Here is a 24,375-nt window from a genome sequence, read left to right as displayed (position 1 = left end):
GAGGCATTTTACTGTTTAGAAGTTATTTTCTTCTAAAAACCACAGTAACGCTTTTCCTAGATAGTTTTTTAATCATCTGGAATTTGCTTTGGCAAACGACAGGAAACAGTGCTGTAACTTTCTCTCATCAGTTTAATTACCCAGCACCATTTCCTGACTTGTCTACCTCCCTAGCCCCCCCAACTTACACAGCCACACTGTCCCATCAGTCTGAATATGGGTGGATCTGCTACTGGACTCCACACTGTCCACTGGCATATTTATCCACACCCTGCACCACCACATTTTTGGCCTCTACATCCCCTCCAAAAATTCTACTGGGATTTTTATTTGAATCACCCTGAATTTACAGATGATCATAGAGAGAACTGACGTTGTACGCTGTGGGAGCTTCCCGTCAATGAATATAGTACGGCAGAGCACATTTATTTAAATGTTCTTTTATACTTGTGGAGAGCTTTTATGATCTTCTCTATAAAAGTCTTACCCATCTTTTTTGTTGTTGGTAAGGTTATCGCTATTTTTAAGTGTACTGGAAAGAGATATCTTTCGTAAATTACTTTTTCCATTTCTAGCTGTAGACAACCAGCAAAGCTATTCGTGTTTGCATATGTGTCATTTACCCAGATATGTAAAAGTCTTGTCAAATTTAGGCGTTTGTAGATTCTCTTGCATATTCTTCATAAGAAAATCATCCGTGAGAAAAGACAGTGCTGTTTCTTGCTTTTTAAGCTGTACGAGCTCTTCTCCCTTCTCCTCGTCTCACAGTGAGAGCCGGCTAAGACCTCAGCAGCGGGGTGGACCAGGGTAGAGGGCTGCTTCCTGGTCTCAGCTGAGTCTCTACTTCTCCGTTTCACCATCAGATTTGTGTTGACCATAGTTTTTAGTAGAAACTTTTTATCAGGTTAAGCTAGCTTACATTCCCAGTTACTTTTTTTTCCTTTTTTTTTTTTGACAATTGGGTATTGAATTTTAGCAAATGCTTTTTATCACTTGACAACTTCTCTAATCTCAAATGGGTTGAATTACAATAAATATTCTAATGTTAACTCACAGATGGCTCTTATGCTATAAACACTTCTTGGTGGGTCCTTTTTTTGGTGAGGCCCTGAGCTAACATCTGTGCCAGTCTTCCTCTATTTTGTATGTAGGTTGCCACCACAGCATGGCTTGATGAGTGATGTGTAGGTGCACGCCTGGAATCCAAACCTTGAACCTCAGGCTGCCAAAGCAGAGTGCACAAACTTAATCACTATGCCACCGGGCTGGCCCTGGTAGGTCTTTCTTAATATATCACTAGATTTGATTTACATTTTTATGCGGGCCTTGTGTGTGTGTTGTTTAGTGAGGAAAGTCAGAGGTCACAGTCAGACTGTTCTTATGTAGTCTTGGTTGTAAGGTCACTCAAGTCTCACAAAATGAGCTAAAGATCATCCCTTTCACCCCGTTCTTCGTAGGTTTGGAAGAACTTGCCTATAAAACTATCAGGATCTGGTGTTTCCAGACCTGTTTTTGGAGGGGGATGGTGGGTGAAGAGCTGATTTTTAATTGCTGTTTCAATGTCAATGATGATTTCAGAACCAGCTTTGGGGTGTATGATCCAATCCAAACAGGCACACCTCGTTTTATTGCACCTTGCAGATAGTACACTTTTTACAAGACCCTCCACAAGCAAAACGATTATGACTAGCTCAAGGCTCAGAGGATAGTATTTTTTAGCAAAAAAGGACTTTTTAATTAAGGTATGTACATTTTTCTTTTATCTATAATGCTATTGCATATGTAATAGACCACAGTATAGTGTAAACATAACTTTTATATGCACTGCGAAACCAAAAAGTTGTGTGACTCACTTTACTGTGGTAGTCTGGAACAGAACCTGCAATATCTCTGAGGTATGCCTGAATAATTAATTTTCATTATTCCTTTTTCCAACTTCCACTGGTTTATTCTGTTCTAACTTCCTGACATGGACATTTATTAATATTCAGGCCTTTCTTTTTTCTTGTGGTAAATACTTAAGGCGATAAATTTTCCTCTAAGTACTGCTATAGCTTCACCCTACAAGCCACAACGCACAGTATTTTCATTAGTGTTCCACTGTAAGTATTTTCTAAGTCCTATATGATCTCTTTGACTTGGTGACAGTGTTCTCAACTTTCCTAACACATGGGGGCTTTGAATTATCATTGTTAATTCCTAATTTAACTGCACTGTCATCATAGAATCCGTTCTGTGTTACACAGGTCAGAGCTCTCAGACTTTTAACCATGATTTAGAAAAATAATTTTTTATATGACCCAGGATTCACATACTTAAATATATGACAGATACATGTATGTATATACACACATAAATAACAAAACTTTCATGAAACAATAACTTACTATTAGCATGTATGATGCACTGGTATTTTCTATGCCATCAAAAAAGTTTTAAAAGGTTTTCCACAACCAACTAACCTGACATTGAAGCCCACAGTAGATTGGGCCTACAGTGTGAAAAACACTGATTTAGATTATATTTGGTGAGTCTTGCTCGACTGTGGTCAATTTTTATAAATACACATGTACTCTATGGAGTGAAGGGTTCTACGTGTATTCCTAGTTCTGGCTTAATAATCTCTTACAGAACCAGGCCAACTTTTTGCCTGCATAATCTAATAGCTATTGAGAGTTTTAACAATCTCCCACCAAGATCATGGACTTCACAATTTCTCCTGGGAAATCTATCAACTTGTGCTTTACCTGGAGGCCATCTGATTAGGTGAACATAAGATCAGAAGTGTTACATCTTCCTGATAAAGTACCTATTTTTTCCCCTATTATATAGTAACCTTCTTTATCCCCAATGATTTGTTTTCATTAAAGTCTAGCTTGTCTGATTATTTTTAAAGTTATACCAACTTTTAGAGGGTTAATACTGGCCTAGAATCATTTTCTATTCTTTACTTTCAACCTTTCTGTGTTCGTATGTTGTAAGTGGAACTCTTAAAAATAGCATACAGCTGGATTTTATTTTAAGAACAGTGTGGCGAATTGTCTTTTTAACAGGTAGGTTTGGTTCATCAACATCTACCATGATTTCCTATATAACTGAACTCACTTATACCCTTATCTTGTGATTCCTATTTACAATACTTTTTCTTAGCTCATTCTTCCCTTCTTCTTTGCATTCTACTGAACTATTTAAGTTTTATCCCCTTTTTCTCCATGGTGTTTGGAAGTTATATATACTATTTTTTTTAGCGAGTACTAAAATTATAACTGTTTTTTTCCCTTACATTTTCCTAATACATGCTTGACCTGATTTCACCAACGCTGCTTCCCCACCTTTAGAACACCTGTAGAAGGCCTAAGGCTGGTACCCTTCCATCTGTCATGAGCCCCTTCTCCACACACACCAAAACTACTCGTTTTGTTCCAGACAGCTCATGTTTAAATTACCCAAATGTTTACCCATTTATTTGCTCATCACTGCTTCTTGCATCTCACTCTCTTCTTTCTGTGTCTTCCCAAAGTACACCTTTGACAAGTTCTTTCAGCAAGGATCTCTTCTTGGTAAACTTTCTCCATCCTCAGAGCCCTGAAAACAGTTCTTTACTTCCTCCTCATCATTCTCCATGACAGATTAACTGAGCATAGAATTCCATGCTGACAGTTAATTTTCTCTCACTGCTTTGAAGATATTATTTTATTTGTCTTCTGGCTTTTCTGGGGCGTAGGGGGTGGTTACCATTGAGAAATATGCTGTCAGTCAATCTGTCATTCCAATAACTTTTTAAAAAAAACTCTCATGCTTTTAGATCTTTCGGGTTCTATGGATTCAACAAAATATTAGGTGTGTATTTATTTTTATTTACTTTATTCGGGCTCATTATGATGAGTTTGAAGAGTCACGTTTTCACCAATTCTGGAAAACTCTGGACACTTACCTCCTTGAAAAATTTCTTGCACGTTTCTTGGTGGTAGGACTCCTAATTAGACCTCAATGTCCCATGCTATTTGGGAAACTCCTCAGACACATGTTCCACTTCACTAACTGTCTCTTCAGCTGAATTTAACCAGCTCTATAATCAGTCTTTCCAGTTATTCTATGTTATCAAGTCAGCCTGGCTTTTTTCGCAGTATCGTTTTTTTTCCATTAATGTTTTTCGTTATCTACTTTTATATCTTCAATAGTGATTTTGTATCATATCTTTGGTGGGACTTGATCAGTGGCAATCTGTCCGGGCTGAGTTATGGGACTGTATCTAAAGAACTATTTTATTTTTCCTTCAACTCAGAGAAACCAGCAGCCAAGGACTAACTTTTACAGGAGGCAGGGACCTCCTGTCACCAATGCTTTGGAGACGGCCTCCTCTGCCTCAGGACAGAGCAGATAAGCTCCACAGGCCATCTCCCTGGCCACTGGTCTGTCCTTTCATTGAGGCTGGGCCCTTCAAGGGCATAGGTTTTACATGGGCGTATGAGGGAGGCTCAGGTCCCATTCTCCACCTTAGACAAACCCATCCCCAGCTGGCCATTAAAGCCAAAGGCCAAAGACCCAAGATGACTCTGGCTGACAATGCCCCACCCACACCCCAAGGTCAGCTTACTCCAGGGTCCTGGTCACTCCCCTCACCCTTGGTTTATGGCCTCTGGCAATCTCTTTTACTACCTTATAAGCTCAGCTACGCTTTTTAAAGAATGCTTGTTAACTTTATCTAACATTCCTAAATGTTTGGAGAAGAGAGTTTTCAGATCTGATCAAAAAATTTAAGTGTAATCTCTGATTTTTTTTTTTACCCAGAGAAAGTAAGAGACAATGCAGGAACTAAATGACGTATTCTGAAATCATTTATTTCATGTTTTAAGAGGATGGAAATAACTGACTTCCTACTTTAAAGAAACAATGCTACTTATTTTAAAGAAAGATTAAAACGCTAAAAATAGAAATGTATTCTATTATAAGCTTTTGCTTACTCATCAGCCATTTCAGATTCAATTTCTATGCCTAAGGGAAAAAATATAGAATTGACATGTTTTTGTGTTTCTCCAAAATAATAGTCTTGGGGAAAGTAGGTACTTAAATAGACCTAAATCTTCTGAGAGCCTACAAGAAGCCTCCAGGTTTCACCTCACAATGAAGACAATGCACCTGCAAGGTAGGAGTCAAGAACCCCAACTTCCCAAAATGGACAGGAACAGTTAAGACACGCCAGCCCACAACAGAATTCTAACTGCCGTGGACATTACCCTCCCAGAGAGCAGCAGTCAGACTTTGGCACTGTGCCCAAGCGAGCATCAGCATGTCAACACGTACTAAGTATTTGCCGAGTGAGGGCTCTACTAAAGATGAGGTCGGCATAGGAGCAGCTCATTTATATGGTTACGTGCTTATAAGGACCTCATCTAAACAGAAAAACACAAGCATCCTGGTAGAGGAAAATAATGCACTGTGGGGTCTTACACATTTTGGAAACAGTTACTTTTCGGTTCTTCATAGTTTTTACACTATTGCAAGTGGTGTCTCTTTTAAGTTTCATTTTCTGTTTGTTGCTGGTATACAGAAAAGTAATTGACTTCTGTAGGGAGATTTTTTTCCCTAAGTAATCTTGCCTAATTCTAGTAACATATCTGTAGATTTTTTTAACAACTTTTCTACATATATAAACATATTGCCTATGAATCACAATTTTGCTCCTTTCTTCCCAATTGTCATATCTTCTGCTTCACTTTTCTTAAATTTTTGCATAGGGTGGGACCTCCAACACAATGCTAAAGAGCAGAAACAACAGCAGCATCCTGTTGTTCCTGATCTCAAAGGGAAAGATTAGGTGTCTTGCCATTGACTGTGATGTTTGCTGTGGGCTTTTTATAGATATCCTTTTTAGCAGGTTCTTGGTTCAGTGTTGTTATATTTTCCTAGAAATTTACTTATGTTGTCAGAATTTGCAAAATTATTGCCATGTTGAAATATAAAAACAGTCTTCTATGTATGGTGTATGGTACAGCACCACCCCGGATCCTTCAGAAAGCTTTAATAACTCTCTACGACACTGATTTACTTTTATGTAGCACAGTTGTTCATAATAATCACTTATCTTTTTAATGTCAACCACATCTGCAGTGAAGTCTCATTTTACATTCTTAGTATTGATTATTTGATCTTTTTCTTTTTCACTTGCTCTTGATCAATTTTGCTTGATATCTGCCAACATTATTCATCTTATGGAAGAATGAAGCTTTGGCTTTGTTGAACTTCTCTACTGTATATTTGCTTTCTGTTTCATTAATTCCTTCTCACTGTTACTTCCAATTGGTTTATTTCACCTTTTGTAACTTTCAAAGACAGATGTTTACTTAGCTCATTGATTTTCACCTTTTCTTCTTTTTTAATGTATGTAAAGTTATAAATTTCCCTGTAAATAATACTTTAGCTACATCCTACAAGTTTTGATATGTAGGTATTTTCATTATCATTCATTTCAAAACATTTTCTATTTTCCATTATTTATTTATTTTTGGCCTACAAATAAATACAAGAAGCATTTTCTTTTTTAAATTTCCAAATACATGGAGATTTTCTATTTATCTTTTTATTCAAAATTCTAGTTTAACTGAACTGTGGTCAGACTATCTGCTTTCTCTATATAATTTCAATCTTTGATATTTGTTTAGACTTACTTTAAGGCCCTGTATGCAGCCACTCTTTGAAAATTTTGAAGTCAAATATGTAGTATTAGCTGGCTGTAGCGTTTTATTTATATATAGTCATAGATAGACCACGTTCCTAATTTTCTTCAAAGTTCTAATCCTTATTGATTTTTGTCTGCTTAGCTGCCAATTAAAGAGAGCACGTGCTAAAATTCTCTACTACGATTATAGATTTGACCATTTCTTGTAGTTCTGTCAATTTTTGTTTTATATATTTTGCAATTATGTTAATAAGATACAAAGTTAAAATTGCCATATCTTCAAGCTGAGTTGAACTTCTACCATTATGAAGTGACTCATTCTCTTTATAATATTTTTGTGTGTTAAAGTCTATTTTATACAACAATATAACACTAGTTTTTTAAAATAGTATTTCCATAGTATATTTTCTTCTCTTCTTTATTTTTACCCTGTCTCTCGTACACAGCACAAAGGTTGGATTTTTCAAATCCAATATATCTTTATGTTTTAACTGGAGTATTTAATAAATTTACATTTAATATGAATGCTGATATATCTGAGTTTAAATCTATAATCTTATTTTGAGCTATTTTCCCACCTATCCTAGGTGTTTTTTTTTCTCATTTTGGATTGTTTTTTAATCATACCATTTTTTCCCTCTAATATTACAAAATACATTCTATTCTTTAGTAATTACCTTCAAAACACAATAACATGCAGCATTCACAAAGTTCAAAGTTAAACAAAACTTTACCCCTCCACTAGTTCCTTTACTCCTTTAATTTAATGTTACTGTGTTCATGTATTTAATCCTACCCCTTTCCCACCGCCAACATTATTACTATTCTTTTACATTAGAGATGCCCAAATATTATTACCTTCTTTATTCTTTGTTGCTTGTACATGTCACCCTCCCCATTTGGCATTACTTTCTTTCCAAGAACATCTTTGAGAATTTCCTTTGGTGAAGATCTGTCACTAATTAACTGTCCTGGTTTTTGTCTTAAAAGTTACCTTCATTTCACCCTGACTCTTGATTTCTTCCCGTGGCTGCTGTATCACTATACTGTCTACATGTGGGGTGTTTCTTTTTCTTTTTTGGGGGTGGGTGTCTCATCCTTCTGTAAAATTCTCAAGTCAGTATCTCATCATACAGTGACTCGGTCCCATAATCTCTCTCCTCTCCTGGAGCCCTAATTAGACACACTTCTCAGTCTATCTGCCCAGATTCTTAATTGGTCTTACAAATTATTCATCTATTTGGCTCTAAGATGAAATCTGTATATTTTCTCCTGCTCTGTTGTCTAGTTATTTATTCTCTTCAATCTGTTGGGTTTTTAATTATAATTATTGAGCTGCTCATGTCTAGAAGTTGTAACCTGATTCCTTTTTAAAATTTGCTAGGTCACTTTACAGCTACCTTTCCTTGGAGGTACTGTCCCTCTTGCCTGGTACTTTAAGAATAGTAGGAAGTGTTGTTTGAAATCCGCGTCAGCCCCTCCACTGTCTCGTGTTTTCACCGATCTGTTTCTGCTGGTCCTCATTCACAGGGCTCTGCATTCTTCATGTTTAGTTCCTCTGACCTAGGGACTGCTCATTTTCCTGTGAAAATTACACCCGGGGATTCATTGAGCCTAGGATACAGGTGCGGTCCTTCAAAGATCTGCTTGCTTGTGGACTGGCTCAGGGGCACTATCTGTCCAGGTCGACTTCAGAAAATAAAGAATTTTAAAATCGGCTTGAGAATTTGCTACCACATAGGTCACGGGATCTGCCTGAAGGACAAGCTGTGAGGACAACTTCTCAGCGGGGGAATGGCCTTCCTTCTGACTCGCCTTCCCCCGGAGGGGTAGCAGCCCTGTGGTTCCGGCTCTAAGGGAGTGGTCTTTCATCATACGGCCCACCTTGATCTTTGCCCCCTGTGCCCATAGATGCCATTAAAACTCAGAGTTTGCCCAATTTGCAAATGCCCTCGGGTTGTGCTTACCGTCCAGAGTTACTCCTGTTACTGAGTTTCTGGCCTCCCCACTATCTTCCTCAATATCTCCCAAGCCATTCAGTGCTTTCAGAAGGTGTTTTTTATATGTTACGTAGCACTTGTCCACCCCGCCCCTCACCAGAAACACAGCGCCCCTTCCTTCTTTAAGCTACTGACATTTGGCACTGTTGTCACTCCTAGCTAAACCAAATTCCAGCCAACCAAGCTCTGAAAAGAGAAAGGAGATCATCCCTGCAACATGACAGGAGGGTGGCTGTGCTAGGGAGACTTTCCAATCAAAATCTGGACAGCCGTCAATCCCAGGATGAGGGGAGCCTGCAGCGTGTCCTTGCACCACCGACTCTGGGCTCTGCACTGGGGCTCCAGGACGCGGGTGGATTTTCAGATTAGGAACGTGTGGGTCAGGGCTGAATGACATCTGGTCCCCAACTGCTGGCTTCTCTGTTTTTAAGAAATCCACTTAATACTCCAGCGCTCATTACATTAACAGGGCGGGGGGTCGGGGGCCAGGGGAGACCTGATGAAGAACTCAATCTCCAGATCGGAGCTCTGCTGAGCTCCCTGCCTTTACTGCCAGAGGGGCTGCCTTTCCACTCGGGTTTATGGTTGAGAGACAGCATTTTCTCATCGGCAATAAAATCTGACTCTCTTCCACAGGCCCTTTGTAAAGCCCATCTTTGATGAAGGAACTCCATGGCCAAACATCCCCATCTCTATGACAAAGGAGAACTGTGGCAAGAGTGCGTTATTTCTTATTAATAACAATGGTAACTCGAACTTCATTCTGGTTCCTTTCAACAGTCAGCCATTGTATAACATAGTCCAAGCTCTCATATACTGCTGGTGGGAGTACAAACTAGTACCAGCCCTTGGGGAAAAACCTGGCCCTATCTCCAAAGCTGAGCATACGTCTCCTCGTGGCCCCGCAACCCCACTCCTAGGAACAGACCTAATGGAAACATGGACAAGTGGTCACCAAAGCGGAGGCAGGACTTTACATTTTATAATATAATGTCATTCATATTACATTATAAGGGCTAAATTAGAAACTATCCAAGTACCCACCCCTAGTGAAAAGGATAAACTTGACGTATTCACAGGCTGGAGTACTACACGGCAATGAGAACGAACCAGCCCAAGAGCACAAGTGAATCTCACACACGGTGGTGAAAGGGAGCCACAAAGGAGCGAATGCCGTGCGATTCCATTTGTGTGGGTCAAACACAGGTGGGAGATTCTGTGTGCTGGAAATCAGGAGAGCAGTCACCCTCGGGGATGGGTAGCAAGTGGAGGGGGCACACAAGGAGCTGGTGGGGGATAATATTTCTTGATCTGCTGGTTAAACAGAATGTTTAGTTTGTGGATGTTTATTGGGCTGTAGACTCAAGACAGTGCACTTTTGTGTATATGTATTTTACTTTGGTAGGAAAATGGAGCATCTGGCTCTTGGAGGAGCATCTTTAAGGCCTGGAGAATCCAATACAGCACTGTCATTCCTCCCAGCCCTCTCACGAGCTTACACAACGCCACTCCCAGCAAAGACAGGGTGGGTGGGGCCACGGTCAGGGCAGGCAGTCACCTCCTATCTTAACTCTCACCGTCCACGGCCATGCCCAGCGTGCTGTCCTCTTCACTGACTTTTAAAAATCAAGCAGTTCAGAACCAGGCTCAGGAGCTCCCAGTTTAAGAGGGAAGCGATTTAACACAGCAAAGAGCGGCTGGTCTTCAGAGTCATAGCTAAAGTTGACCTTTACACGTCCCCTGACCCATTGCTAAAAAGATTTTTTATTAAGAGTGTCAATAATTCATCTATTCTTCAGCATTGACTCCTTCCTTCCCTCAATCACTGTGATTACTCCTGAATTCTGAAAATTACGATTTTTCTTATTACTAAAAATATCTAGAACTTACAAAGAAATGAAAATGCATTCAAAAGAAATAAAGCTACATCTAATTCCATTCAGGATGGGTCTTAATTGAAAAGAAAATAGTTTTGCTATAGCTGAGTTGTACATTTCACCACCGAATGAGTTCCAGAAAAACATACCGCCTGGGCTGAGGGCCAGAACCCGGTCTTTCACCACTCCGCGTAAACCGAGTCAGCCAGATCCTGCCATCGGAAGGGGCTAGGAATCCAGGATCTACTTGGTGTTTCTTTGCCTAAAAGCAACAGTAGGAAGAGAGGAGGAAAACTGGAGTCTGGGCACCAGGCCTGGAAGGGCCTCTTACCAGCCAGCCCCCTGCCCCCTGGTGGTGGGCTTCCCTCACGGCCCAAGTGGCAGGCAGGAGGGTCACTCAGCAGTCCTCTTACTCCTCAGCTGAGGACGTCTGACTGAAAGAAGAGAGAATGAAATGCCAACTACAAGAAAAGGATTTTCCCTACTACCACTGAGGAACGCGCTTCTCATTAAACACAAAACCCACTGCTTTTCAGAGCGAGCCAGCACACTGTTCAAACCAAAACTAACGTTTTTTTTCCCCAGGGAGTGTGTCGTCGCTGATCCGCTCAGGTACTCTGCAAACCCCCGAATGCCCATCAGCTGCCCCGGGAAATAAGGGACACTGTGCAAACGCTCCAAAACCGGCAAGCACCTGGGCAGGGCCCGTCCTGTGAGGACCGGCATGGAGGATGCGCCGTGGAGAAACAAGGCAGCTTGGAGAAACAAGGCAGCACCGAGATCAGTATCACCGGCCTGGAGGTTTCTGGCCCTTGGGAGAGAGCAACACCCAAGCCCTCCCCTGAGGGTCACTTCAACCTCAGCCTCTGCTGGCAGAGCAGGGTCATGCGCCTTTGACAGCGCCCTCCACAAGTGGAACTCTAGGTCCCAATCGGAGTCAGGCTGGAGGGAAGCCAGAAGCCACTTGGCTTGGGAATATGGTTTTTGTGTTTATCTTTGATGCTCCAGGAGTCCAGACTACTTCAGGTTAAATAATAATATACTCACAAGACTTGAGCACTAGAAAATCCTGTCTCCATCCGCTCAGTAAGGATGGGCATCTACTGTGTGGCAGTCACTAGGGTACCTCAGGAAACAAAGATCCCTGCATTGGCAGAGCTCATGCTCTGCGGGCAGAGATGGAAAGTCAGACACATATGCGGCATATCAGGTGGTGATAATGAAGAGAAAGCCATCCAGACAAGTGGGACAGGCAGAGGGAGTAGGGGTGGAGGACGGTCAGGGTCTCTCACTTTAAACAGGGTGGTCAGAGAGGTAACACTTCACAGACCTGAGGAAAGTGGGGGAGCAAGCCACGTGGCCATCAGGGGAAAAGCGTCCATGGGGAGCAACAGCACATAAAAAGGCCCTAAGGTAGAAGCATACCTGAGAAAGAGAGGAGGCCAGTGTGACTGGAGCAGAGGACAAGGGGGATGGTAGGAGAGAAGCCAAAGCGAAAGCAGGGCCCGTGGAGGCCACTGTAAAGACTCTGGCCAAGGAGGGTCTTGAACAGAGAAGTGACATGATCTGCTCTGGGAACAGACTAGAAGGCAGGGGGCAAGGGCAAAAGCAGGGAGACACTTCAGAGCTAGTGAAATAACCCAGGAGAAAGAAGACAGAGGTGTGGACCAGGGTGGGACCAGTGGCAGTGGTGAGAACGGTTGAATTCTGGCTCTTCTACTTGAAGGTGGCACTGACAGGACATGCTCTGCGCAGGATACGAGTACGAGAAAGCAAGGAGTTAAGGATAAACCCAGGTTTGTGGCCTGAAAGATGGAGCCATCCAGTCTAGTTTCATTTTACATGAGGAGGAAACTGTAGCCCAGGGAGGAGAAAAGTCACGTCCAAGATCACACCACTTATTTCTGGGATTAGAACCAGCCCCTGAGCTGCAGCCCAGCGGGAGACATCGGTGACACCCAGTGCCCTCCAGCTCCTCTCTGCTCTCACGCTGCATTAAACAGCACCCCTCAGGGGCTGCCACTCCCCGGGCAGGTAATGTGAATGGGTAGCATGCTGGGGAGGGGGGTGGGGAGGGTGACCACAGGCCCTGGCTGTCATGTGAAAAAGCAGACCGGGTATGCTCAGAAATTCCCATTTTCCCCAGGAGAACCCCAAAATCTAGATTTTAACACAAAAATTCTCCATTTTTAAAAGGTGGCTCAATTGTTTAGTAACATAGGGCTGGCCAAGCAAATCTCATGGGCAGGCCAAGTTCAATCCACGCAGGGCACCAGTTCAGAGCCAGTCTCAAGACAGCCCACGACAGCTCTCGTTCACTCCTCCCTCCACCAGGGTCAGGGTTGGCAATAACTCTTTTGGCATAAGATGGCCTTTTATTCCATTTCTGAGCCAGCAGATGATATTTATGATCACAACAAATAGCTGGTAACTTCCAGCGTAATCTTAATGGACTTCCTCATTTGAGGAACATATCCTTGGTTTTAGGTTATTCTACGTGGAGTACTGAGATGAGCCCACTAGTACAGCCAAGGATTCAAAAACCTTTTTTTTTAAATTTTTTATTCAGGCAATGCTTGTTTATAACATTATATAAATTTCAGGTGTACATCATATTTCAGTTTCTGTGAAGACTACATCATGTTCACCACCCAAAGTCTAACTGCCATCTGTCACAGTACACATGTGCCCTTTTACCTCCAATACTATCCAACGATCCTTTCAAAGTTATATGGAGTATAACAGAGCCCTCAAACAGTCGCCCAGGAAACAACGTATGCCAGCCAAGCATGGAAACGCCAGCACACTGGAACGTGTAAGGTTTGGGGACCAGCAGCTGTTCCAGTCTTGCCAAAATAATCAAATTTAGAAATTACCAGACTTTCTTTATAACTTAAAGTTGTTTCCCCTTACTAGACAGGTGGGAGATACACACCACTCATGGCACTTAAAGGAAACACACTGGATGTGTCTGGTTTTTAGACATGGGAGTCAAGTCGCCCGTTTCAGGAGACTCATCAGAATTAGTCTGCTAAGATAACAGCCTCCTAGGACGTCACGTCCCCAAGTTAATTTTCTAGAATGCCAAGTGGCCCTCCTGCCCAGGCTCTCTCACTTGGAATTAAATATCTACCTTCCCTACATGCCATATGCTTTCTGCCCAACACCTATTTTCTGTGTTTGGTGCATTTGGCCATTTCGATGCTGTTGGTGTTAGTGAGACGCTCTTCAGCGCAGGGCCACTATCCATACTGCCCGCCTTCCCCCCCCCCCCCCCCCGCCGCCCCTTTTCCCTTGGTATGCAATTTATAATGCACACACAGAGTCAGGAATAAATGCTTTCTAAAGGTAACATCTCATTAGGTTGAAAGGCATGGACTGCCACCAGTCAACTGTTTCTGATGGGCAATTTCATATGGTTCAGCATGATAATATTTCTAAACAACCAAGAGGAACAGAGAATACCAGCCACCTCTAGACCAGTGCTGTCCAAGAGAACTTTCTGCCATGACAGAAATGATCTAAATCGGCATGGACCAACACACGGTTACTGAGCACTTGAAATGTGGCTAGTGTGACTAAGAAACTGACTTTTCAATTTGATTTCACTTTAATAGTTTCAAGTTGAAACAGCTCTATGTGGCCACCATAATGGACAACACAGTTCTGCACGGCAGCTTCTTCAGACGGAACTAGTCTCACTCATTTGTATTTACAGCGTTTGAAGGCCCAGCACACAGGAGGCACTGGGAAAGAAATGAAATTAAAGTCCCTTCTTGCATCGCCACATTTTCAACTCACTCCCCACCTTCCTTCCACTGAAGCTCTTAATTTCGATCTTCTAGTTCCGTGTCCTCCCTCGGCGGTTACTGACCCAGCAAGCATGGAATTATACAGTCCTGTGGGCAAACATTCAGAAGGCCGTGCCCACACTGCCCAGGAGCTGGGCAACGGGAACTGGCCTGACATCCACCCGACCGGCTGGGCCTCCACATTCTCATCCACAGAATGGGAACAACCACACCTACTCTACAGAATGGGGTGGCTGCAAGGCCTGAAAACCTTAAAAACCAAGGTAGGTTCAGCTTCATTTATCCAATGAGATAGTAACTGGATAACTAATGAGAATATTTTAACAGGCCTGGCAGTCAACCCCACTTAGTCAACATTTATTGTGTTGCAGGTCCAGGATGTACAGATGGATAGCACAGTTTGCCTTCCTAATTCTGACTGACCATTACTTTTTTCTCTCAAAACAAGATTTTAGCAAAAACAAATTCTAGCGTCTCAAAAGTTGAGACTTTCTCATTAAGTGATTTGCATTCAACCACTTCAATGGAATTCGGTGCTGTATAATTATCGCTGCCTGTTGACTTAGGGCTCATTTCAGCAGAGAGTATAATTGTTCAAACGTGACTCAAGGATTTGGGATTTATTTAAAACTCTCCCATCACCAAAAAATATTCAGGTACCCAGGTACCACTCTAATTTCTTAACCCTTTTCAGATGTTCAGAGGCCGATTGCTAACTATGAAAGAAAAGAGTTCTGTTACAGCCTAATGCCTATAGCTCTACCCACTGAACATCCTCTCTTCAAACCCCAAGACACCTTTCTTGTCCCCTCCCACCTTCAAGAGGCCCAGAAGCCCGGCACACCAGGTTTGCTCCTGCTCCATGTAAAGGGAAAACTTAATCTACAGGAGGTCTGCCCCCACCTTTCCTCTTTTGCTTACACACAGAGAGAGAAGTGGCATCTCCAGGACCTCAGAACCGGAAGCTTCTTTCTGGAAGGGAAACAGGTTGGCAGCCCATAGTGGGGCTGACCTTTGGAAAGTTCATAAAGGAACTGAGATGTCAGGACAGTAAACAGCATGCTGCAGGATCACCAAGACTTCTCTGGTGTCAGATTAACAGGAAGTTAAGATGACCAAGCACAGAGGGAAAGCGTAAGGCAGGAGGGGGAGAATACGTGCTCCCGGATTGCACAGGGCTAGTGTAAAACGTGCAGCTGTCCCTCCTGGGAGTGCTGCACAGAAGACCTGGGTCTCGGGGACTCTCAGCAGCCGAGTTCTGAAGAGCTCTCTAGCCTGGGATGTGAGGCCCTACCGGACCTACTTCCCCAAACTCCAGAAGGAGCCATGCAGACGCCCTCACCCTGCAGGTTCCAGCGTCTGAGGCAAACGTGGGAGGCTCCCAAGAGCTTTCAAAGTTTCATTTCCTTGGTGCTTCCTAGTCTCTGCTGACCTCTGACTTCCAAGAGTTATTGCCAAACCGCCTTCTGTTTGCACAAGGTCCCAGTTAGTTCCAGCGCTTGCCTGGGAGGACCCTATTGTGAGTGGGTGGTATCTGCCTGGGAGGCTGTCTGGAACCTACTGTGAGTGGGTGGTACTATCTCCAGGCTATAGATAAGGAAACCAAGGTTCAGAGAGACTAAGGGACCCGCCCAGAGGGTCTGTAAGGGTGCCTGGGGGTGCAATCCAGACCCTGGGACTCCCAGAGCCCTGTATCTGCAGCAGGCAGGCTAGGACCAGACCCAGACTCCACCTCCCTCTCGTGCCCCGCACGCCCCTAAAAACTCATCCTGACAGTTAAAGCCAACACCTGTTGACTACTCCCCACGTGTGCCGGGTCTTCCCGGCTTTTCTCTTAAGCAGAAATGCCCAGCAGCCCCGTTTTTCAGACGGGGAAGCAGACACCCGGAGTTAGCTTGGCTGAGGTCATCCCCGACAGAAGCCCACTCCCTTAACCAGGACACCATACCGACCTACCATTTATGATCTGTAACTTGAGGAAGGGTCCCCGAAGCTTCCCGGACTCCCCACTGCAAGAGCGGATCCAGCCCGCCCTCCCTTGCCCCAGGGCCCGCGGCCGGGGTAGCCCGGCGGGCCGGGGCAAGCGCCAGGCCTGGGGCCAGCGCGCTTGGCCGGCCGGGCCGGAGGTGCCCGCTTCCGCCTGGCCTGGCACCGCCGGCCCATTCATCTTGGCGCAGGCGGGGCGGGGCGGGCCGGCCCGGGGTGCCCCGTCCCCCCGCCAGGCGCCCTCGCGCCGGCTCCGCGCAGCCTGGCCGGGAAAACGGCGCCCCCGGCCCCGCCGCCAGGGGGAGCAGGGAGCCGCCTCTCGCACTCCGGGAAGTTGCCACCGCGGCGCCGGGCGTCCGGACCCCGGACCGCCCCGTCCTCGCACGGCGTCCCCAGCAGCCCCGCGTCCCGAGCCCGCCCCGTCGGGGGCCGCCCGACCCCCGAAGCGTCTCCGGGCCGCAGCCCGCAGGCGGGCGCACTCGGCGCGCGGGCCCCCCATTCATCCCGCCCTCCTCCCCCGGCCGGCCCCCGCCGCCTTCCGCCCGCCCCCCCCACCCCTCCAGCCCGGACTCCAGCCCAGCAACGTCATCCGGCCGCTTCCCGAAACTTAACCCTTTCCTCCGCCAGCTGTGCGCCTCCCCGCCCCGCCGCCAACTTTCTTCGCCCAACTTCGGAGCGCGCGGGCCGGCCCGACGGCCCAGCGGAGAGGGAGGGGTCGCCACGTCGCGCCGAGGGGCCCCCGATGGCGAGGGGCGTGGGGACCACACCGCGGGGCGCGCTCGGCCGACGCCCTTGCACGGGGTTCGGCCCGGCACACGCCCCCCAAGGTCCGACTCGACCCCGAGGGGCCGCGGCCGCTGCGACGGCGGGCGGCGCCGCCGGGGGAGGGGCTGCCCCGGAGACGTGTCACTCGCGGCGCGGCCGGCCCCGGCGCCCCGACGGCCCGGCCCGCGCGCCGCCGCCGCCGCCGCCGCTGCAGGGCCCGTTCAAGTTTCTCACCTGCAGCCAGAGACGCGGGAGGGAGAGCGAGAGGGCAGGAGCTGCCGCCGCCGCCGCGGAACCAGGAGAGAGGAGCCGGCCGAGCCTCCGCCGAGAAGCCGCCCCCGAGCAGCTGCAGGCACCGCGACCCCGACGCCGCCCGCCCCGTCCGCCGTCCGCTCCGGCCGCTCGCTGGCTGCGTGCGCGCGTGTGGAGTCGTGGCACTTTCTGCCTCGGAGCTGGCGAACGGCCCCCTCCGCCGGGATCGCCGCCTCCTACCTTCCCCACCCGGGCCAGCCATTCATCGAGCCGCCTCTCCCCATTGGCCCGAGCCCCGCCACTCCGCCGGCCGCTGGCCAGTCAGAGCGCGGGTGGCCGAGCCACGGCGGCGGCCATTGGGGGGAGAGGAGGGTCTCCGCCTCGGCCAATGGGAGAGGGGAGGAGCTGCGGGGAGCCGCGGGGGCGGGGCCTGGAGGGCGGGGCCGCGCGGCGCGGCGCTAGGCCGGCGCGGGGGCGGGGCGGGGCCGGAACGCCCCGCCAACGGGGGAGGGGGCCGCCGGCTCCGCCCACTCCGGGCCCGCGGCGGCGCCCGCGGCCGCTGATTCGGGGCCGGCTCCGTCCCGGAGGGCGGCGGAAGGTTCGAATCCCGGCGACGCCAGGCCTGGGCCGCTGGGCTCGCCGGGCTGAGGTGGCGGGGGGGTGTCACCCTGAGCACGGTTGCGCACCCCGCGAACAGCCGGAGAAAGGCTTTATTTAAAGCCAGCTAACTTACCCCGAAGCAGCGCCCCTCCGGGCCCCGGGTCTGGAGACGAGTTCTGCTGGGGGCCAGCCCAGGGAGGGCAAGTCCCTGCCTTCAAAGAGATTGCAATCAGCGCCAGAAAGAGTTTTCTTAAGTAAGTGGAGGAATTCGGGTGGAAAGGCCAGAAGGTGCGCAAGGAATTGAGGGTGGATGTCGCTGCACCCATTTTTAGGGAAGATACGACTGTGAGAGTTGCTCGTCCAAACCACGGCAGGGCAATAATTACAATCGACCTTATGGCGTTTCACTGCATGGAATGCGGACCCTGAGAGGGTCTGACCCAAGAAAATGCACCCACTTCCCAGAAAACTGAGCAAATGGTGCTTTTCCATTGCATGACGCCCCCCACCCCTGCCCCAGTATAAGCCAACATTCTGTCTTCATAGCCAAATAAGTCCTTCAATTAAGACAATTTTAAGCCTGGTTTTTTAACCATTATATCAGTGTCTCTTAAAGCTAAGTCTTTGAACTTGAGCCAAAGCCAGCTTCTTTGAAATTAAGGTTTCTGAGAGGCCAAAAGGGCTGCTGCAGCCTGGTCTTCCCCACACCCTCCCTGGCCCCTGTGGCTGCAGAGCCCTGTTCCTAATATCTACCTCTTGGACAGTTCCACATACCCCCTGTCTTGGCACTGATACTGTACTAGTCCTTAGAAAGACGGGGAAAATACAACCCGTCCTGAGGGAATAACGAGGGACTGAGTTGAAATTAAACCGTTCATTCCTGTTTTTAATCTCAGAAGTTCCTTAGCACATTAATGATTAATCAGCAGGAATTAACCTGGATTAGCTTTCGACACTCAAGTCTGTTTCCAGTGGTGAGCCCCAGCTTGAAGTAAAAGTCAGGAATCCCAGCTTCCCGGCTGCCTAGTTCTGACTGACCACCGGAAACCAGCCAGCGTCCCTGAACATGGGCTACTCCTCCAGGAGTGTCACTGCCCCCTCTGGGTTTGAGAGAGGAAATTCATTCATTCATTCACTCATTCATTCATTCATTCATTGGTGTTTGTTGAGGGCCTGGTATTCACTACCAGGCTTGGCCAGCAGCTTAGAGTGACACAGACCCAGTAAAGACCCCGCTGCCCTCCAGGGCCTTGCTGTGGGCAGACACCGCCTTCATTATTCACTGTTTAGGTTTTCCCGGAAGCGGAGCCTGACAGGAGGGTTTGGGTTCAAGTGACTCACGTGGGGGATGATCACAGGAAACACTGGTAGAGAAGCGGGACGGGAAAGAGCTGACAGCACAATATCAAGCAAGTGACTGCTGTGGGCAACCAGGGCCAAGTATCGGGGGGCATGCCGGACCGTGTGGAACACACCCTGGAGATGTCCCATCTGAGGGGGGAGGAAGTCGGTTATTTACCCACTTACTCCCAGTCCTTGTTGGTTGATGGCTTCTTCTGGCGGGACTTTAACTGCCCGCCACACCCCGACAGCCAGGGAAAGCCTTCCAGCAGAGAGAAGCAGCTGCTTGCAGCAAGAAGCGCTTGGCAGAGGGTGAGGGTGCCTAGGGGGTCTGGGGGTCACCGTAGTGTCTTCCACACAACTGTGACCCACAGCACCTGCACAGAGTAGAGCCTCAGGAAATAGGTGTTCCATAAATATTGTTAAATTACAGGATTACAGAGTCCCTAAGAGTGAGGGGTGTTTACAAAAAGGGACTCTCTGCCTGCTCCCTCCCATAATTTAATGTTTGGTTTGGTCTCTACACAACATACGTTTCAGTATGGAAGAGTGGCTGGCCTGAGCCTTCACCTGTCCTGCCCCCCTGCCCCTTGTCCAAACACCGAGAGGAGTCAGCCCCGACCCCTCCAATCCCCCCATCCCCACCCCTGTGCCTGTGGAACCCACCCTTGGCCCTGCTCAGCTTCATCAGCTCGTTTCAGCCTTGCACTCTCCCAGGATGTGTCTGGGAAAAAGCAGAACCAGCCCAGGACTACATGGACAGGGGGTGCCTGTTGGGGGAGCAAAGGGCTTCCCCCAGGCTCAGAGCCCCGGGCCCTGTTGCATCTTCTACCGCAGGCCCGTGTCTGCCAAATCACACAGCCTTTCATTGCGGGAGAGACATCCCACGGCACAGTCCAGCCTCCAGGTCCTGTCTGCTCAGGGCCAGGTACCAGGCTAGAGCCCAGCAATCAGGTCCCTGCCATTGCCGTCGGCAACAGTCCAGGGAGGGGCTGGCACGTGTGAACAGGTCATTTCAACACAAATGGGCAGTGCAGTCAGAGAGAGAAGCCCAAGGTGATGTGGGAGCCCACAGGCAGGGGCATTAACCCAGACTGGGGAGAGCTGAGGGGGTGACATCAGAAGCTCAAAAGAGAAGTGGGAGTTAGTGGGGCCAAAAAGCACGTGAAGGGTGCGCCTGGTGGGAGCACAGCTCAGGCAGAGGCCTGGCGATCCCAGGGAGCTTGATACCCGAGGGGCAGCTGTTCGTGGTTGCATTTGCCAAGCTTGAGGGTGAAGGCGAGGGTGGCAACACATGAGTCTCCAAAAGTGATCATCATGGGCACGAGGGCACTCTTTTGGGGTGATATAAATGATCCATATCTTGGTGATAGTGGTGGTTACGTGACTGTGGTAAAACTCATCAAATTATACACTCTTGATATGGGTGAATTTGGTTGTAAGCAAATTATACTTGGATCAACTTGACACAAAAAAAGGATGTATTGGATTTTAGTTGTGTATTAAAAACAAATAGAGTGTTCTTATTGGGAAAAACTAAACATACAAGAATAATCAGCTAGTATGGTCCATTAACTCCTGACAGTGCTTTGCTTTCTATTACTAAATTGTGGATATTACTTTGAAAGAGAAGGCAGAAAGATGAGAATATGTTATCTCTTACAGTGTAAAAAGAGGTTTTGCTTTGTTAACAACCATGAAAGATGATAAATGACAAGCAGAATAAAGTGTCATGTGAAAAAAAAGCCACTATAACAATATATAATACTTTTAGGTCTTATCATGTGCCAGGCACTGTTTGAGATGCCCTGTCACTAGGTAAAATTATTTAACCCTCAGAACAACCTGATAATGGAGGTACAGTCATTATCTCCACTTTAAAGATGAGGAAACTGAGGCACAGAGAGGTTGAGTAGCCTGCCCAGTGTTGCAGAGCTAGTCGGAAGAGGAGCATTTGGCTCCAGGATCCATGAGCATAACCACTGCCTTGGGTGCCAGATCCTGGAAGTTGTGCTGTACCTGGGTTGGGGGGGGGGGGCGGCGGCAGGGCACAGAGGGGGAAGGGGGTGGCGAGACTGACTCTTGCTGGTGGCCACTCAGGGAAGGGTTTGTGATCCATGACACTGAGGTCAGTCCCTCGGCACTCTCTTTTGGGTGATTGAGATGCTCAGCTAGGTTGAGGACCCACTCCCTGGTTTGGGAGGCCGTTGCAATAGTTCAGGTGACAAGGGCTTCAACGGGGCAGTGGCAGGAGTGGGAAGTGCAAGGGTCCTTTATGAGAAGGGTTTAGGAGGTGAAGTGGGTATGGCTTAGTGACCTCAGGGTGTCAGGGAAGGGAGGAGCCACCTGTGAGCTCCTGTTCCTGGCCTGAGTGACAGGGAGCGTGGTAGTGTCACTGCTGGGGCAGGACCCATAGGAGAATGAACAAGTGGCGGATGGATTTGGGGAGGATGTTGCCTGTTGTTTGGACATGTTGAAGTCGAGGAGCTGAGGGAAGTCCTGGTGGAGACACTGTTTCTGTGGGTCTGAAGCTCAGGGATTGAGGCTGGGGTGGGTAATACAGTTTGGAAACCTAAGCACACGAGTAGAGGTTCAAACCTTAAGGACAGAGATGATCATACCCAACATTTAGAGCTGGGAGCTGCATACAGATGGTGTGCAGGTAGCTAGAAGGGTGTGGTAGAGGACCCTGGGACCAGTTAGCAGGCTTTTGCAAGATTCTAGGCAAGAGATAGTTGATGCTGTGCTGGTAAATGTTTACCAATTGGCTATCTGAGGTGGGGGACAGAGGGGTATCTCTAATTTATAGCATTTGCCAATTTCTGTGGTGTAAATACTCTCATCATAGCCGATTTCAAGCTACTGAGTCACTGAACACGAAGGTGGAAAGAAATTCGCAGTAGCATGCCATTATATACCATATAGATAGAACAGACATAAATAACCTCAAGGGCACGCATAATAGTAAAACGTAGTAAAATAATTAAGAAATAATGAGTTTCAGTATTTTTTACCTTTGTTTTTAATGTAATCTATTTCACTGTAAGTTTGTATAATTAAATTTTTAATAATGACTGTGTTTAACAAATTGCTCGAAAAATTCCTAAAAATGTAATAATCAGCTCTTATGAGCCAGCTGGCTTCTTTACACTACTGAATATAACAGTCATCTGGATAGGAGTGGAGTGCGTGTGCGTGTGTGTGTGTGTGTGTGTGTGTAAGAGAGAGAGGGATTGAGAGAGAGAGAGATCCAACAGGATTTGAAAATGTTAGGAAAATGAAACCGTGCATGTTTCTGTTGACATTTCTGCACACATCTCACTCCCTATCTGAACTGTGGGTCAGTGGCTTTATCTGATGCATCAATATGTTCCCTGAACACCCAGCCCTATGCCTTGATTCTGGAAAAACTCGCCTTAGGTTGTGTCTCCCCAGAAGAAGAGCTCGAGAAGAAGATTTGAGTGAAAGCAGTTTATTTGGAAGGTGGTTCCAGGAATCACCAGGAAGGCAGTGGAGAAGGGAGACAGGGGAGGGAAGGCAGCCAACAAACAGTGCATCGTCAGCAGGTTTCTGTTCTGGGCAACTGAAGCCAAATCCCATTGAGAAACTCTGGGAGACAGCGTGGCATATGCCTCAGAGTTACCCAAACGGAGACGCGAGGAGGCTGGAGGACTTATTCACTAGCTCCTATCCATCATGGGTTGAAGGCTGCTCCTGGCCTTTCCAGCCCACCCCCGAGAGAAAGCCCAGAGGAAGAAGGTCGTTGGGTTTGCAATCAGAGGCTGTTGATATGCCTAGGAATGGCAGAGGGGTTGTGAGCAGGGCACCAAGAGTGTAGGTCCATAGCTCATAAATATTTCTTGAATGAATAAGCAAACGAATGAATGAATGTGGGGCACTTTCAGCTCCTTTAAACGCAAATTTAGGTTTAAAGGTTTTTTTTTTTCAAAAAAAAAAAAAAACCTTCCCGTTTTCCGTTTATGATTGTGACACAAAGTGTGCTTTTTTTTTGTTTTTAATTTTTTTTTAAAGGTTGGCACCTGATCTAACATCTGTTGCCAGTCTTTTTTTTTTCCTTCTTCTCCCCAAACTCCCCCAGTACATAGTTGTGTATTCTAGTTGCGAGTGCCTCTGGTTGTGCTGTGTGGGACACTGCCTCAGTGTGGCATGATGAGCAGTGCCATGTCCGTGCCCAGGATCTGAAACGGCGAAACCCCTGGCGGCTGACGTGGAGCCCGCGAGTTTAACCACTTGGCCACGGGGCCAACCCTTAGAGTTTAAAAGTTTTAAAACAGAATGCAGATCCTTCCACTCCACAGCACATTTATTGTATACTTTTGCAAAATCTAGAACAGAAAACCTATGCTATCCCAGACGATTTAAATTCTGCAGCAGTGTTACTTGAAAAAAGAAAAAAATCTCTGTAGATAGACTATAGTAACTGTCAAAAAGAAAACTTACTCAAAGAAAATACATGGTAAGCATGAACTCAAATTACCAGTTTTTATGGTTACTAGCGATCATAAGAGATAACCGGGGTAAGAATGTTTGGTTTGTTGGATGGGTGAGTTTGGAAGTGAGCTTGGAGATAGGAGCTTTTGCAAAAATGGCAGTTGACCCAGTGGCTGGTTATAAGTGAGTCCCCAAAGAAAACTGGGGAAAAAAGTAGATGAATGATGTTGTCTGGCACCTTCCTGTCTCTTAAGTGCTTTGCAAATGATCCTTACTATAACCATGAGAGGAAAAGCATTGTTATTGTTATCCTCAGTTTAGGTGAGGCAGCTGACGTCAGAGAAGTGCAGTAACTTGCTCAAGAAATAAGCCTCGCAGACTCCAAAAATGGCGTCTTTCCATGACACATCCCTCTGCTTCCCCCACAGAAACATCAGTGGGGAAATGAGCAGGTATAACAGACCCTACACGAGTTAATGAAAGCTTGGTCCTTTCTACTGTCCTTCCAGGCCTCCATGCATCTCCCACTCAGCCTACTCCTTGGATAACAGTGAGTGCTAGGTAAGCTGTCAAAAATGTTTTAATTGAACTGAAGGCACCATCCAGTTGTA

General features: G+C 46.8%; 1 protein-coding gene across 4 annotated transcripts in view; it reads right to left on the bottom strand.

Annotated features, from left to right (window-relative positions):
• Nucleotides 1-17,775, bottom strand: part of RRBP1 (ribosome binding protein 1) — a 62,127-nt gene extending 44,352 nt beyond the window's left edge. For 2 of the 4 annotated variants that reach the window (XM_070485528.1, XM_070485530.1), the window contains exon 1: nucleotides 16,325-16,609. In XM_070485528.1, the coding sequence (XP_070341629.1) occupies nucleotides 16,325-16,327 (3 nt within the window). In that variant the 5' untranslated portion in view covers nucleotides 16,328-16,609. Of the gene's footprint in view, nucleotides 1-10,705; nucleotides 10,819-16,324; nucleotides 16,610-17,353 lie in introns of those variants that run through there. The other 2 variants (XM_070485529.1, XM_044747908.2) reach the window with 2 other exon arrangements.
• Nucleotides 17,776-24,375: the final 6,600 nt, after the last annotated feature.

This window comes from Equus asinus, chromosome 15 (genome assembly GCF_041296235.1).
Source record: "Equus asinus isolate D_3611 breed Donkey chromosome 15, EquAss-T2T_v2, whole genome shotgun sequence".
In the NCBI taxonomy this organism is placed as follows: Eukaryota; Metazoa; Chordata; class Mammalia; order Perissodactyla; family Equidae; genus Equus; species Equus asinus.
This window is presented reverse-complemented; position numbering and strand designations above follow the sequence as displayed.